Raw genomic sequence first — 15,604 nt, forward strand, 5'->3', positions numbered from 1 at the left:
TCCCAGGACCCACATGGCAGAAAGGGCTGTGACTTCCACAAGTCTTCCTATAACCTCCATATGTATCATATGTACTCATACAAAGTAAACAAAGAGACGTATTAGGGGGCTGTAGAGATGGCCCTGTGATTAAGAGTATTCATAGCTCTTGCAGAGGACCTAGATATTGTTCCCAGCACCCACATTAGTTGGCTCACAACTGCCTAGAACCCCAATATCCTCTTCTGGTCTCTGTAGGCACCTGTACTCATGTGGTGCATATACACATATGCAGACACATGTATGAACATGTATTTTTAAAAACTTCAAAAAAAAAAAAAAAGAGATAAAGACTATACTTACTGTTTCAGCCATAGAGTACTCAGAATTAAGTTTCTTTGCTAGGCCATAGTCTCCAAGCTTTATCAGATTTGCCTTGGTCAGAAAAATATTTAATGTCTTTATATCTCTGAAAAAGAAGATATACTATATTAAGTCCCTGTAACAATGAACTAACCTCCCCACCGAACTTTTCCTGAGATCTGAGCAGAATAAAAAGGAGTGCTAGCACCTCCTGGTTCCTGTCACAGGTTGTGAATGCCCCACGCAGTGCTCACCACCAGTTTAAGGCTGAAGAAGGGGCTTAGGAAAGAAGGGCAGAGAACTATCTTCACTCTCTAGAGCTGCCCAGCAAAGGAGTGTTTCCCAGATCACTGATGTCACTGGGGGAGGAATCAGATGACAGGACAGTGCTCCAGAGAACCATATTCCTAGAAGGTTTAGTGTTTTTCAGCTGCCAGTTAGGTCCTGAATTATACACCTTAACGCATAGTTGATGTCAAAGTTTCAAACAGTCTGTTAAGGCCCAGGAGACCGCATGCTCAGAAACAACACTCGAGGCTGCCTCAGTTGTGTACATAAGCTGCTGGCCCCTTCTCTAAAGGTGAACTCATCACACACAACACAATCCCTGTGTGGCTCACACTGTGGCTTCTTTTATTACAACATGTGAGGAAACCAGAATAGCACATTTCTCTATGTTCAAAAAGGAAGTAGCAACCATGCAATGTAGGCAGACTTTCAGTCCAGGGCTGGAGAGATGCTCAGTGGTCAAGAGCACTGACTGCTCTTCCAGAGGTCCTGAGTTCAACTCCCAACAACCACATGGTGGCTCACAACCATCTGTGATGGGATCTGATGGCCTCTTCTGGTGTGTCTGAAGACAGCTACAGGGTACTCATATAGAATAAATAAATCTTTTTTTAAAAAAAAGAAATTCAGTCCAACTAAACGGACAAACAACTAAAAGAAACTCTGGTATATTATAATCGGTTGACAGCAATGGTCACTTGCTTAGGAAGAGTGAGAGGTGGAAGGGTTGTTAGAATGGTTTTCTGCTATTGCAAGAAATGAATGGTAACTTTTCTCCCCAAATTTTTATAAATAAAGACTTGGAAAAATCATATAAAATGAATAGGCTTGTATTTAAATAAAAATAAACTTGCCTACTAACAACAATTGCCGACTACTTTTCCTCAGAGAAAACATTTACTGTGAGTCCCTTTACAGCACTTTCTGGGCTTCATTGACAATCAATGAACTCAGCTCTAAGGTACATCTAAAAAAAATAACTAAGTATTTAGTTACTCAGCTACTAGGAGATTCTTCCTAGACCAGAAACCTGGGTTAACCTCAGAGATCAAAGATACCACCCTTCTTTACTCACTCCTTCTGCCTAATTATCAATGAGGAAACCTTGACATGAACATGCTAGTGGGAGGTCCTTAGGGTAGAACTGGATTGGGAGAGAAGAGTCCAATCAATAAGTGTTTTTTCAGACATTACCTATGGAGGATTCCAGCTTTATGGATACAGCTCACTGCTGAAACAATCTGAAAAAGGTACCACACCACCATCTGCAGATTCAAAATGTTATATTTGGATTAGAAACAAAAACCCCATTTAAATAAACACACACACACACACACACACACACACACACACACACACACACACACACACACGCGCCAAAGAAGCTGCAACCAGAGGTTACAACTCAGCTAAACTTGATAGCCCTTGCTTGTAGGTTGAGTAGGCAAAGAAAAGTAGTAAGGGTAAAAAGAAAACACAGGTCATCTAAAATAGTTCCGAGATTATTACATACAGTATGGAAAGCAGACTTGTGGAAAGAACCCCAGGAAGAATGCAAAGGTACAGAAAACTGGGCATACCAGTATGCAGTAATAGAACCAGGAAAGAAAGCCCATAGTGAATCATGGTGTGGAGGTAAAACGGTTAGGAAGCAGCTATAGACAGCTTCCTTGTTAGAGGTTTCCTTTCTCATGAATATCACTCAGAGCCTGGAAGGAGTCTGAACAAAAGGAAAAAAACACTCTTCATTGTTGGAAGAGTAAAGACAGAACCAGAATGCAGAATTAAACATAATTCTAGCTTCCTGCCACACATACAAATTACCTCTTCTTCGAACAACTTGTCCTTCTGACGAAGGATTTTGTCATAGAGGTTCCCTCCTACAATTGAACAAAAAACAGGTTGAGTTGCTCAATAGAGACACACACTTGGATGCCTGTATTAATAGGGGTTTTAACAGGTGACATCAGGAATTGAAGGGTTCTTTCTTTCCTTCTCAAAGGAAATTATTTCTTCCCTCCTGTGTTTTTTACATACATATAAAATTCTTTTCATCTTCCTGTCAGAAATATTTGTCAAAAGTCTCCCTCCCCCAATACAAGATGCTCAATACAAAAATGGGAAGTTTCAGCTTTAACAAAACCTGAGAGTGAAGATCATTCATGTCTCTCCAGGGAAACAGCTTCAAAACCAATGTGTTCTTTTCTAGGCTCAGTATTTTTGTAGCAATTTTGTCAGTGTGACTACTGAACCTGTAGATTACACCTATGTAGATTACTGATTTAGAAATACAGTGTTTATAAACAACATTTTCTTTGTACTAAAAATGTTTCCTAAAATCGAGAGTCTCTCCTAGGTTGTTTTATTACTTTACTCATTTCTTCCTGTAAAATAAGTGCCAATTTTATCTTATTTCCTATCTACAGCTCCAATTTATGAATAAATCTTTACATTTTCCTCCCCTGTAATTCAGTAATGAAGTGTAAAAAACTATCATTTGTTCTAGTTCCTCTTAACCCAAAAGGAAGTGAATTATGTAAGGTTCCTGCTACTTTAAAAATTACTTATAAGGCTAGACAGATGGTGCAGCTGTTAAGAGCACTGGCTGCTCTTCTAGAGGAACTAGGTTCAATTCCCAGCACCCACATGGCAGTTCACAACTGTGTGTGACTCCAGTTCCAGGGAATCTGATATCTTCACACAGACATAGATGCAGTCAAAACATCAATGCACATAAAAAATAATCTTTAAAAAATTGTATATTTAGGGTTGTTCATAACCGGAACTAATTACAAAGCAACAGTGCGGATGAATAAGCCGGCATCTCCTTAATGTGCAGCTCAGAAAAGGCCTCTGGAGATTCTCATGTGTATTAAGACTGGTAGATAATAAGGCCTGTCATCAAACACTTGCTTCATATAATGAACTCACTTAATAAATCCTTAGAAACAACAAACTCATTTAAGATGAGACAACTAAGGCACAAAGTTGTTTTTTTTTCCCAAGGTTAGAGGGCAATGGAACTCAGGATGTGAGGTCAGTTAAGAATTTAGTTTTTTCAACAACTAGGCAGAACTGCAATCTATCTTTAAAAAAAAAAAAAAAGCGTCTAAGAAATAAGAAACCAGAATAAGGGTCACACCATACTACCATACTGCCTTTCTCATTTACTTATGATCTTTAGACCATTTACTAGTAGGACAGCATTAGCTAAAGTTAATATAAATCAATACCCCACATAAGATTTCATTAAACACTACTGTACTGTGTTTACTGGTACTGTGTATGTCTAAAATGGCAAACTGTCATTTCATGAGGAAAAACCCTGAAAATATATACAAAATGTAACTGAAAAAATAATTTGCAGAGCCAGGAGTGGGGCTGACACGTGCCGTCTCAGTCCTAGGGAGAACTGCTATCAGTTCAAGGCCAGTCTGGGTTAGAGACCGAGTTCTCCACAAGCCTGAGATGTATCAAGACTCACAACAACAAAAACGAAAGAACTCATCCCCCACCACAAAACTCAGTAACTTGAAGATGGCTGGAACTCTGTAAGAATGATGGAGGGAACTCTTTCCCCACACTCTGAACATCATCTTACAACTCTCCAAGACCTCAGTGGATTTCTCCAGAAAGCCATTTTGAGTTTTATCATTACAAGTCCTTTCTTATACTCCTCTCCCTCAAAGCAATGATGTCATGTGAGTGTCTCTGAGGAAGTCCCACCGAACTCTGCCTTACCGTTACAATACTCCAACTCAATCAGCAGGGTAGTATTGTCCATAAAGTGGTTGTAGTAGGCAATAATGTTGTCATGCTGCAGCAGCGCTAGAATGACAATCTCATTCAAGGCGTCACGACGCTCTTTCTCAGAAAGTCGGGTCAAATCAACTTCCTTCCACACCACCAGTGAGTCATCCTACAACACAGGAGCAGGGGCATGTGTTTTCTTCTTACCTGGCAGTGCCCCGATCCATACCCAACCTGTGAGCTTCGAAGAATGACTCAGACTTTAAAGATTCTGCACAGTTATTATAATTTGCTGAAGATCTAGGGGAAACAAAGCTTGAAGGTGGTATTTTCCAGCTTGGACAGATGGTTAAGTGTTTAAGAGAGTATACTGCATTTGCAGAGATCCAGAGTTTGATTACCAGGGTCCACTTTGGGCAGTACACAAATGCCTATAACTTTAGCTCTAGGAGGGCATGGGTAGGACCCAATGCACCTGACCTCTGAAGGAACCTCCACTCACTTGCACATACCCACATATAGACAGTGAATTTAAAAATAAAACTAAATCTTTTTTTTTTAAAAATGTTATTTTGAGAGCTGGTAGAAATGGCTTTAGTGGGTAAAAGGTGCTTACTGTCAAATCTGAAAACTTGAATTTGAACCTCAGAATTGGCACAGTGGAAGAACTGACTACCACACACATACACAAAATAAAAAAATATAGAAAAAAATCAAAACACTACTTTGTTGCTGCCCTTAATTTGCACAGTCTTAGTTTCAGGTATTAGTATTAGATAAGACCTGACTTCAGGGATTCTGTTGAGGGATGTTGGAGGTCCCTAGTAATAATGGGGCCTGTGGCAGAGCTGGAATTTGAGGAAGACAGAAGTACACAGCAGCATCTCCATCTGACAATAGGTCCTTATAAAATCCAAGTATTATATACCTGTCTGATTTCATAAACTTAATTTTCATCTACTCTTTCTGAATAAGACACCCCCCCCACACACACACACAGCTTTTCTAATCCTTGTAAGTTGCAGTCACTTCCATGCAGACTGACCTAACCTTTACTTCATTTTGGGATACTTCTCATTCTTTAGCTACTGCTTCCTAGCCTACCAGCACCCATGTTAACATTCCTTTAGAATACCTCAGCAAGGCCTTTCAAAGTTTCTTTTGAAAACTTCAAACTTTTTACCAAACACGTAAATACGGCTCATTCTCAGTCCCTGCACACGGCAAGCACTCAGTCCTTTTTTCTCCTTTGGATATCCACACCTGAGACCGTTACTAACATGACTGGCCTTCGGCTGAACTATAACCTAGAAGAAAGGGTTGTTTCTAAAAAGCTTTGCAAGTTCATCTTATAAATACCATGTGACAGAGATAACGTCATACAGTTCTGAGAAGTGTGATAAAATTAACTCAAAGCTAGTAATCAAGTTTAACGTGATACATAAGACAGAGATAGGAAACTGGTGCGCAAACCTTGAGTGAGTGTGCCACTTAAATATACTGACTTAAAAGCTAGGAAATAGTAGTGACACTCATCTTTGGCCACAAATAAGAACACAGACTACTACAGATGAGAGTGCCCACTAATGGGTTCCTAAAATAGAAAAGAACACAAAAATATTTTCTTGTAACTACTTTCCTTCCACCTTTCAGTCTTAGATATATGCTGGGGGCTTGGGCTATGGCTCAGTGGTAGAACGCCTTCTGAGCATTGATTGGTAGAGCCTGTCTTATCCCCAGTACAAAAAGTGCTGGCTGGGAGCAGACACTAACTAGAATTGCAGGTGCATGAATCACCTTCTGCAGCCTCAGCAAGTTCTCATTAAATGTTTACCCTAAAGCTAGAGCTTTAAGCTGTAGAGATTAAACCCAAATTATGGTTAGTTTGGGGGAAGAGAATCATTACTACAGGATTTTAAATCATTAAATTCTTAATTTCGGAGCCAGTGATCCATGGGTCTTTCCAAAGAACTTATACAAGAAGGTGGGAAAAATAACAAGCTTCCCTGGGTTCTTAAAGAAAGGGGTCTCTGTTTCCCCAGAACTAACTACACCAATAAAGTATTTGTCTTACATAATCACTGAATGAAAAGCAAGGAGAAAGCACACAAGCAAAAAACAAGACACAATGATTTTTCTGGTGATCAAGGAAATCCTCCAACTCAGTGATCGTTTATGAAAAAGAAATAACAACAGAACTAGCAGAGTGTGTTGTAAGTGCCAGTGTGGCTATCTGGGAGCACACACCAACTCTCCATCCCGACACTGAACAGCTGTATGAAAGGAAGTGAGCTTTTATATATAGACTGTTCTCAATCTGCAAAGCACCTTCGTTTGGATCTCAAAATAACCTTTAAAGTGTAAAGTGGTTTTTTGGGGGTGACATGGGTGGGAGAAGATAGTTATCGCTAAGTCCAATTACAAACGGGAAAACGAAAATTCAAAAGACCGCTCAGTGAGTGACTCGCTTAGTTCGCCGTGATAGCAGTGATCAAACCCATTTCCTAAAGTAGGTGAAGCGAAAGCGCGGTGGGGCCCGAGACATAAGCCTCAGGGGACGCCTGAATAGAGGGCTCCGAGCAAGCAGTGCTAGAAAGCAAGGCCGGGAAGGAGGGAGCGGGGAGGCCCGGCAAGCGTCCGGAGCTGAGGGCCGCTACCTCGGTGCGGCGGTATAGCGTGGCCTCCCCAAAGGCGCCGCGGCCCAGGACGCGGATGGGGATGTAGTGCAGCTCCTCCTGCTCCGCCGCACCGCCGGCTCGCGGCCCCGGGCTAGCGCTGGGCCCCGAGCCCGAGTCCCCGCCACCCCCGGACTCGCTTCCGAAGTCCGAGTTGATGGAATCGCAGTGTCGCTCATACTCGCCCAGCACGGACATGGCGGAGGCCGCAGCTCGGCGTGAGCCGCCTGCGTATCCACGGCGGGCAGTTGCCGGCCGCGTAGCGCCTCACTGGCCTCAGACGTAAGCCACCGGCTTAGGCAACACTGCGGCCCAGTGAGCTTCCATGGTGGCTCCTGCCCCCTCACCCGGAAGCAGTTCTCGGTATTTCCGGCTCGTTGGGGTTTTTCCTCCGCCTTCTCTTGCCCACTTGTTACAAATGAGTCCCGTACACTCTAAGGCATCGCTGACTTTGGCACCTGTGAGTGTCGTGGACGCCGAAGAGCGACCACAGCAGACCGCTCCCTTACCAGCTCTCCAGACGACGTTAGACTTTGGAGGTGGTCCTGGCGTCAAGTTAGTACCAAAAGCTGTGACTGTGCTAGCAATCACTTGACTTGTGGGGCAGGGCTCTTGTTTGTAGAGATACTGTCATAAAGATAATGGAGCAAGCTGAAAACATTTAACTTCTGACATCTCATTCAGTAGGTTAGGATCTTTCTCCTAGGACCACCATAGGTCCCCTCTTCACAACTTGTAAAATACTTAATCCTACTTGATGCCATTCTCTCCTCCCTTCTCATCTTCCAGAATCGGCATAAAGCATTCCTGAAACATCAGGTGCCGGACATACACGGTATTTGAGAACAGAGAATGGACACCAAGAGAATTGCAATACAGTAAATACAGCTGCTTTATTATGTTATCTTAACCTCATAACTATTGTGAGCTTTAACAATTCCCCCCCCCTTCTTCTCATAACTACTGTGAGCTTTAACAATTCCTCCTCCTCCTTCCTCTTCCTCTTCCCCCTCCTCCTCCTTCTTTTTCTTCTTCTTCTTCCTCCTCCTCCTCTTCCTCTTCCTCCTCCTCCTCCTCTTCTTCTTTGTCGTCTATAAAGTTGCAGGACTATGACCACCACAGGGGTGCCCAGGTGGGGACTATGCTAAAGAGTTTTGTTTTATTTGAAAATTATGGCCCCAAATCCTCACAATACTATGAACACAGGGTTTCTGTGTCTGTTGGGGTGGGGTGTGGATTGTTTTACGTGATACAGCTAGTTAGGAGGAGCTTGAGAATCAAACCCTGCAGTCTGGTCCCAGAGTTAGGAAAAGGCAGGGTGTGATGAAACTAAGGGGTTATGGGGCTGGCACCGTTGCGCTTGTTGGGTAGAAGCAGGAAGTACCCTTTGTGGGTTGTACAGTTTGGTGTTTCCTGTGGACGGTGGAAAACTAAAGTAAAGGACTATGTGATTAGGGCCCTATGTTCCAGGAGAGAGAGAGAGAGAGAGAGAGAGAGAGAGAGAGAGAGAGAGAGAGAGAGAGAGAGAGAGAGAGAGCTTTCGTGCGTGTTTTAATCATTGTGTGTATAGATGGGGTGGGGTGGGGTTGTGCTTCCAAGACACGTATGCGGTGATCAGAGGATAATTTTGCAGTTTCTTTCTTTCCACCACAGGTTCTGCGGATTGACTATAAATTGTCAGATTTGCATGACAAGAACCTTTACCCACAGAGCCATTTTCCTGGCTCTCAATGCTCTCAGTCTTCTGAGGAAATCTGCTTAAGCTTGCTTTCTCTAGGGTAGTGACTAAAACATCCTTTTGCTTAAGTGCCCAGCCCAGTTATTACTTTGGTCACCTTAGGGTAAGACCTAATTTCTGTTTACAAAGGACTCAGAAAGCCGAGTGGAGAACAAAGACGGGTGGCGAGATGATCAGTTAGGCGGCAATTTCTGTTCTAAGAGGTAAAGTCACTGAGTGAAGAGGTTCAGATTTCAGAAATCCATCCGAGGGACATTTAGGCTTGGTGATCAGGTGGAATGTGGTAAGGTAGATGCAGGAACTCTGGGAGTTCAGTCTAGGTTAGCTAAGAAGACCTCACACACAGGAAGAAGACAAGATTGGTGTGATGTGAGGGTTGAGTTCATACTCCACACCTCATCGGTGTTCCGTTTAACATGGGGTGATACTTCACACCGCATCTGGACAGTAGACCACAAGAGATTTCTGTTGCCTGAGTCTATCTGGACCCAGTGTTTACATTAGTAATGATAGTCTGCTTGTATGATGCACACATTGAACTAAATCTCTTTTTCACATCCAGTCCAAACTAAGCCAGGCCTCCCAACCTGTTACCATTGCTGTTTTAAGGATACTTATCTATCACATTTTGATGTATTCGGCTTTATTGCTATTTCTACTCGTTAGAATGTCAGCCTCATTACTATGTATCATCGGTACCCAGAAACGTGTGCGGCCTAACAGTAGAGACTTAAAAAGGGGTGGGGAGCTGTTGGTTGTTGAGTGACTATCAGTTTGTTACCCACAAGTATGTCACACTTCCTGACAGAATGCCTGTTCACTAATGTTGATTTCTGAGTGCCCTAGATGATACAAATCTTTCTGATTTTGAGCTCTCTCACTTAACAAGCACAGGTAGTACCTTCTTCGTGGGCCAGGTGCTGGATTACAACACAGAATAAACATGGGTCCTACCCTCATGGAGTTTAGTCTTCCAAAGAACAGGAAATAACAAGGCAGTAATAATTTTGGGTAAGTAAGCACTTTTAAAAGTTCAAGGTTCCCAAAAGGCATTTAGAAGGTGTGGATAGAAGGGGAACTTGCTGGCCATGGTTCTCAGGAATACCCAAATGAAAGTGTTAACAGCGATGAGAAGGCACTTCGAGAGTAAAGTTGCCTCTTATTTATCTGGGCACAGTAGATTTTAGCTAAACTACTCTGTGAAAGAGAATAGGAAGTCATTATATATTTGACCTGAAATGATGGGGGAAATCAGATTACTTAAAATTATAAGCATCCACTTTCAGTCTAAGAAATTAAGTCTTGCTGAAGTCTAACAATTCATCTTCCTGCTCCTTTTGCATTGAAGAACTATTTAGCATGTTTAACCTGACTGCCTTAGTTATATTGCTTGTATATCTTAAGTTTAATTAGTGGAATGTCCTTTTGCATCATCTTAGAGCATACAGAAAGTTCACACCAAATTCATTAGAGTGAACTAAAACTAATCTTAACTTTTTGAGACAAAACTTTCATTGCAACCCAAGCTGGCCTGGAACTATGTAGCATAGGCTTAGCCTCAAATTCACAACACACTTCCTGCTTCAGCCACCCAAGTGCTAGGACTGCAGGTGTCAGTCACATGCCTAGCCAAAAACTAATCTGTAAATGCCCATAAATCTTAAGATCCTCAACGTTTATTTTAAAGGCCTTTGGTCAAAACAGACCATTTTCATATTTTAACAATTGAACAATGTGCTATGTTGCCAATTTCTAATTTGTGAACGGCAAACCACCAGGGCCCATAAAATTACTGGAAAAATTTGGTCACTAAAGGGCAAAGTCTACACTTCCACTGTCTGCTATTAGAGCCACTAACTCCAAGCAACACTGAACACTTACACTGTACGTATAGATGCACACTGGACTTCAAAGGTTTTCTATTAAAATAGGAAACATGAATCATTTTTATTTCGATGACATGGCAATAATATTTATAACATTCTAATTAAATACACTGCTGATATTAATTCTACTTGTTTGACTTGTTTGTGACACTGCAACATTTTAAAATATGTACATGGCTCATCTATGGGAGGACATCACCAAACAGAGTACTTTATAAGGTATGTAAATGTAAATATGCCATTATTTTATTGAAACAAATTTATTTCTAAGTTTTTTAAAGATTCTTTTTATTTCATACATATGTGTGTATCCACAGCATGCGTATTCCTGATGCCCATAGAGCTCAGAAGAAGGCATTCCTGGAACTAGAATTACAGTGTAGGTACTAGGAGCCCAACATTTAATAATGCTCTTCTCCAAGAGCAGCAGCAAGTGCTTTTTACCACTAAGCCATCTCTCCAGTCCCTATTTATCAGTTTTGCTGATCTATGATCTCTAAAGCATTGGTGAGAAAACACCTTGGTATGTATGTGTATGTATGCATATAGACGTTACAGGTCAGCCTATGTGTCATTCCTCAGGAGGCATCCATCTTGGTTTTTTTGAGAGTCTTTGACCAAGTCCTGAAGCTCAGTGATTAGGCTGGCCAAAGAGCCCCGAGGATCCGCCTGTCTCTGCCTTTCCAGTACTGGGATTATACGCACAGGCCACCTCATAATCACATGCACAGCTTCTTTTTTTTTTTTTTTTTCTTTTTCTTTTTTTCGGAGCTGGGGACCGAACCCAGGGCCTTGCGTTTGCTAGGCAAGCGCTCTACCACTGAGCTAAATCCCCAACCCCCACATGCACAGCTTCTTAGATGAATGCTAAGAATCAAACTCAGGGTTCATGATTCTGTGTCATGACTTAGCTTCTCAGCTCCCATAAAGCATTTTTGGATGTTAAAATATACTTGGCCAGGTGTGGTGGTTCATCCTTCCAAACACAATTCTTGGACGATTGAGGCAAGGGGACTGCTATGAGTTTGAGGCCAGTCTGGCCTACACAAAGATTCTGTCTTAAACAAACAAACAAAAAACCAACAAAACAAAACACTGTAAACCATGCTAAAAAAGATTCACAGTAGGCTATGGATTTACTAATAAACTATGTATGAGTAGACAGCTAGGGATCTATAGAACACTTCATGTTGGCTTTTAGAAAGAAGATTCATGGGGAAATGGAGAGATGGCTCAGCAATTAAGAACACTTGCTGCGTTTCCAGAGGACCAGGTTTGATTACCACGGCAGCTCACAACTATAACTCCAGTCCCAGGGGATCTGACGCAGTCTTATGGTTTTCCCAGGTGTGTACAGACATATATGCAGGCAAAACACCCATAAACATAAAAAGAAATAAAAACTTAAAAAGGAATACTCATGAAAAAATTAAAAAGTGAAAGAAAAGAGAAATTGCCCTTTGTTTTCTGGGGTCCAGTTTACCCAGAGGGGCCAAAAAATGCAAAACCAAAACACCCCAGGGTTCTAAACCGAATGGACACTTCAGGAACAGAAGCAAGGTGGGGGGACTCTGGAGAAAACAACTCCAGTGGTAGCTTCTTCAGAGCTTACAGTCCAGATCCTCTGAGGACATACAAGGAATGACTAGTGACATAAATACATGTATGAGATGTTTGCTAGTTCACATATAAACTTTATCCATATGGAGTAAATCAGTGACATTTTTCTTTCTTTAATTCACCAGGTTTCACTCCCTATACTTTAAAAAGCAGCAATATAAAGGAATCTTTGCTGACCCACTAAAAAAGGGCTCTAAAGATTAACAGACAAGTACACCGCAAATGGTTTCTGCTAGCCTTTATTTGTGAAAGTTTACACAAAAATCTCCCAACAGGTGAGCCTATATAAACCCCACATGCCTCTTCCCATTAACAAACAGAAGATGGCTCTGATGGGGGTAGGGTGGGGGGTCATGACAATGGTACGGAACAAGGTTTATTGAAACTGTCTTATTCTCAAATTATTTTGAATATGCTGAAAATGAAAGGAAGCAGGTAATAACCTGTTTATAAAGCTGATGTGCATTTGTGCAAGCCTACTGCCAAAGGCAAATAAATGCTCTTCAAGCACAATGTCCAAGTTGGTTGTTTTTGGCATGAATTAAAACAAACGAAAGGACTTGAAATAATTTCAGTTCTACAAAGCTTATGTTTACAGATGTTCTTGTTTACAAGAGCTTGGAAACAAAACCATGGGCAAAATGGTCTATTTTTCTCCTCTCTGAAACATTGACATTTTCCAGGACAGAAAACAGAAAATTAGTAGAGTGGTTGTCATTGCTCCTAAAAGAGGGGAAGGCACAAGTCAGAAAATAGGAGTCTCGTGTTAGGCTAATGGTACACACCATGGTTTTGCATTTAAAAGTCTACAAATGGGTTTTGACCCAAAATTTATTTTCTTATTGTTTATTCTTTTCATACTTAAATTGTTCTTCTGTCACTTGATGTATGGATGTTACAGATTTCTGACCATCTGCTGGTGCCATGGTGAGGACTTGCATGCTAAGATCTTAGAAGTGAGACCTATCATTTTTCAACAGCAGATGGCACTGTTGTACCAGAGAACACTTGATGCCATGCAGGCGTTTATGGGAGTCCTAAGACAAAGGCTTTTGAGTGTATAGTAACTGGAACCTTAACAGAACAGCCTGATACTTAACCACATAAAGCATTCCTGTTCACCTTCGTACTTCATCCAGGTCATCTTAACAGTGTTCTCTGATAACTTCAATATTTCACTTCTTTACTGTAAGCAACATGGGTCTAAGTCCTGTAATTCTCAGGACTGCAATTAAGACAATCCCTGTAACAACAGGTCAGCAGGGTTAAAAGATCACCCACTTTCCCAGGAGAAGTAGGAAAGACCTTAAGTCATAAATGAGTATTTCTCGTGTTTACAAGCATTTGTACTTACTTTCCCCCCAGTGCAGGCAATCAGGCACAGAGCCTTCCACGTGCTAGGTAGGCACTCTACCTACCTACCTGAGGGACACTCCCAGAACTACTTTGAGGTACCTAAAACTCCCACCAAGTGAACCTTGGCTTTGTTTTTACAACAAATATTTTCAAGTATTTACTATCTGTGACTTTCCCAGATGTCCAAGTTAAACCCTTTATGTCCACGTCTCTGAGACAACACTGAAGAACAGGAATTAGATCAGTGATTGGCCCGTACAAGGGCTGGTAAAATTTACTCATTCTTCCTGGTAGAAGTTATGTGAAAAGTTCAAGCAACTACCCAAAAGTCCAAGAGGACACACACAGAACTCAGCGGTGAAGTGAACAAATGATCATGTAGAAAATGGGCAAAAGCCACCAACAGACATTTCACCGACAAGAACGTACAGATGGCTAATGACAAGCACAAGAAAGGATGCTCAACACCATCTGCCATTTGGAGAATGCAAATTAAAACCATGATGAGACATTACAGGCACCTATTCAAGGGGCTAAGTTAAAATAACAATGATAAAGATGAAGGAGAATGTGGACATGGAGCATGCTCTAGCCACTCTAGACAAGGGCAGGAGGCTTCATTTAGAACTGTGTGCGCTTCCCACACACCATAGCAATTGCCCTCTTTAGCATCTATCCCAGAGTGATGAAGACGTACATTCACATAAGAACTTTAGTGGTTAAGGGCCAAATCACCAGACCCACCCATATGCCCTTTAAGCACATTGCAGTACCATCCATAACCTGGAGGAAAATCAGTGTGCAACACCTTTGAGGGGCACCTCCTGGGAATTATGCTGAGTGGAGAAAGTCAACCTCCAAAGGTTGCACTCTTGATGACCCATTTACATAACAGAGTTACAAAGGTTCAGAACCAGTGAGCAGATTAGGGAGCCAGAGCCTGGGGTGAAGAAGGGAGTGGCCAGCTACAACAGCCATGTGATGGAGCTACTCTACCTGAGATGACCGACAGGACCTATGAGTGATAATTGGACAGAACTAAACACACATACACCAGGACTTCAAGCAGTTGAGCACAAACATTTTAATGGTCTAAAATGAGATTTTCTTTTAAGAGATTATCTACAGTTCAAAGCTCACTTTGTTTTGTGTCCCACCCATGACCCTTTTAGAAGACATAAAATTATGAAGGATATCACCAGAAGCTCTGTAAACATTTCATCTAAGGACCAAGAGAAGTTCAAGGTGTTTCACAAGGAAACCAAAGAGACAACTGATATGAAGGAGCTGACCGAGGTCAGAGAAATCTTGGAGGAGAACTAGAGTGGAGGACCAAGGCGGTGAGCAAGTGGGAGAGAAAAAGCAAACAGCTCAAACCGATCCTGTGAGGCGACCCAGGACGAATGCTGGCTTTGGCGTTATCTAGGTAACCCCTGTTTGTTGTTTTGTTTTGTTTTGTTTTTCCATAGGCGACTTTAATAATCTTGTTGCAAACCAGTCCAAATCCTACTGCATTAAAAAGTCCTCTCTGACTTGCTGGGTGTGGGTGGTGCCCATGCTCTCCCACACCAGAAGGATCAGTTCTGGCAAGATGCTCAGCTGCGCCTTGATATACTGTTAGTAACTTGGCCTTGGGCTAGGCCAGGCACGTCCCAGCGATGTTCTGCTGGCTCCAGGGGACAGAAGACTGAGCCTCATTACTCTATCAACTTCTTGGCCTTGAAGAAGCGACGCAGGTAGAAGACCTGCCAGGTGGCTAGTCCAATGAGGCAGAACATGGAAAAGATGCTGAAGTACAGGACGCGGGTGTTTGTGGACTCTGAAGAAACAAAACAATACAAGGCCATTGTAAATGGAATGAAATAAGTTGCTTCAGTTGGCAAAACAATGGTCAGGGAGGAAAGACAATTAACCCCATTCTGTCCTTAGGTCTCAGAGTTCACAATTCA

At 42.0% G+C, this 15,604-nt stretch overlaps 2 protein-coding genes and 1 long non-coding RNA gene across 5 annotated transcripts in view; 1 reads left to right on the forward strand and 2 right to left on the reverse strand.

Moving 5' to 3' along the window:
- Nucleotides 1-7,424, reverse strand: part of Nek9 (NIMA-related kinase 9) — a 40,480-nt gene extending 33,056 nt beyond the window's left edge. The window contains exons 1-5 of the mRNA NM_001106747.2: nucleotides 7,038-7,424; nucleotides 4,372-4,549; nucleotides 2,455-2,510; nucleotides 1,825-1,895; nucleotides 343-448 (exon numbers count right to left, since the gene is read on the reverse strand). Coding sequence (NP_001100217.2) covers nucleotides 343-448; nucleotides 1,825-1,895; nucleotides 2,455-2,510; nucleotides 4,372-4,549; nucleotides 7,038-7,253 — 627 coding nt within the window. The 5' untranslated portion in view covers nucleotides 7,254-7,424. The remainder of the gene's footprint in view (nucleotides 1-342; nucleotides 449-1,824; nucleotides 1,896-2,454; nucleotides 2,511-4,371; nucleotides 4,550-7,037) is intronic.
- A 46-nt stretch (nucleotides 7,425-7,470) lies between these two features.
- On the forward strand, nucleotides 7,471-15,217 carry LOC102549675 (uncharacterized). Of its 3 annotated transcripts, none has more exons than XR_010052290.1 (3): nucleotides 7,471-7,610; nucleotides 7,845-12,026; nucleotides 12,425-15,217. It is a non-coding gene; the product is annotated as an uncharacterized LOC102549675 (long non-coding RNA). The 3 variants fall into 3 exon arrangements; XR_005506103.2 differs by having other exon boundaries at nucleotides 7,845-7,933; nucleotides 9,683-15,217; XR_005506104.2 differs by having other exon boundaries at nucleotides 7,845-7,933; nucleotides 9,688-15,217.
- The window catches only part of Tmed10 (transmembrane p24 trafficking protein 10), a 34,857-nt gene continuing 33,977 nt past the window's right edge, over nucleotides 14,725-15,604 (reverse strand). The window contains 1 exon segment of the mRNA NM_053467.1: nucleotides 14,725-15,474. Coding sequence (NP_445919.1) covers nucleotides 15,353-15,474 — 122 coding nt within the window. The 3' untranslated portion in view covers nucleotides 14,725-15,352.

This window comes from Rattus norvegicus, chromosome 6, assembly GCF_036323735.1.
Source record: "Rattus norvegicus strain BN/NHsdMcwi chromosome 6, GRCr8, whole genome shotgun sequence".
NCBI classification, from domain to species: Eukaryota; Metazoa; Chordata; class Mammalia; order Rodentia; family Muridae; genus Rattus; species Rattus norvegicus.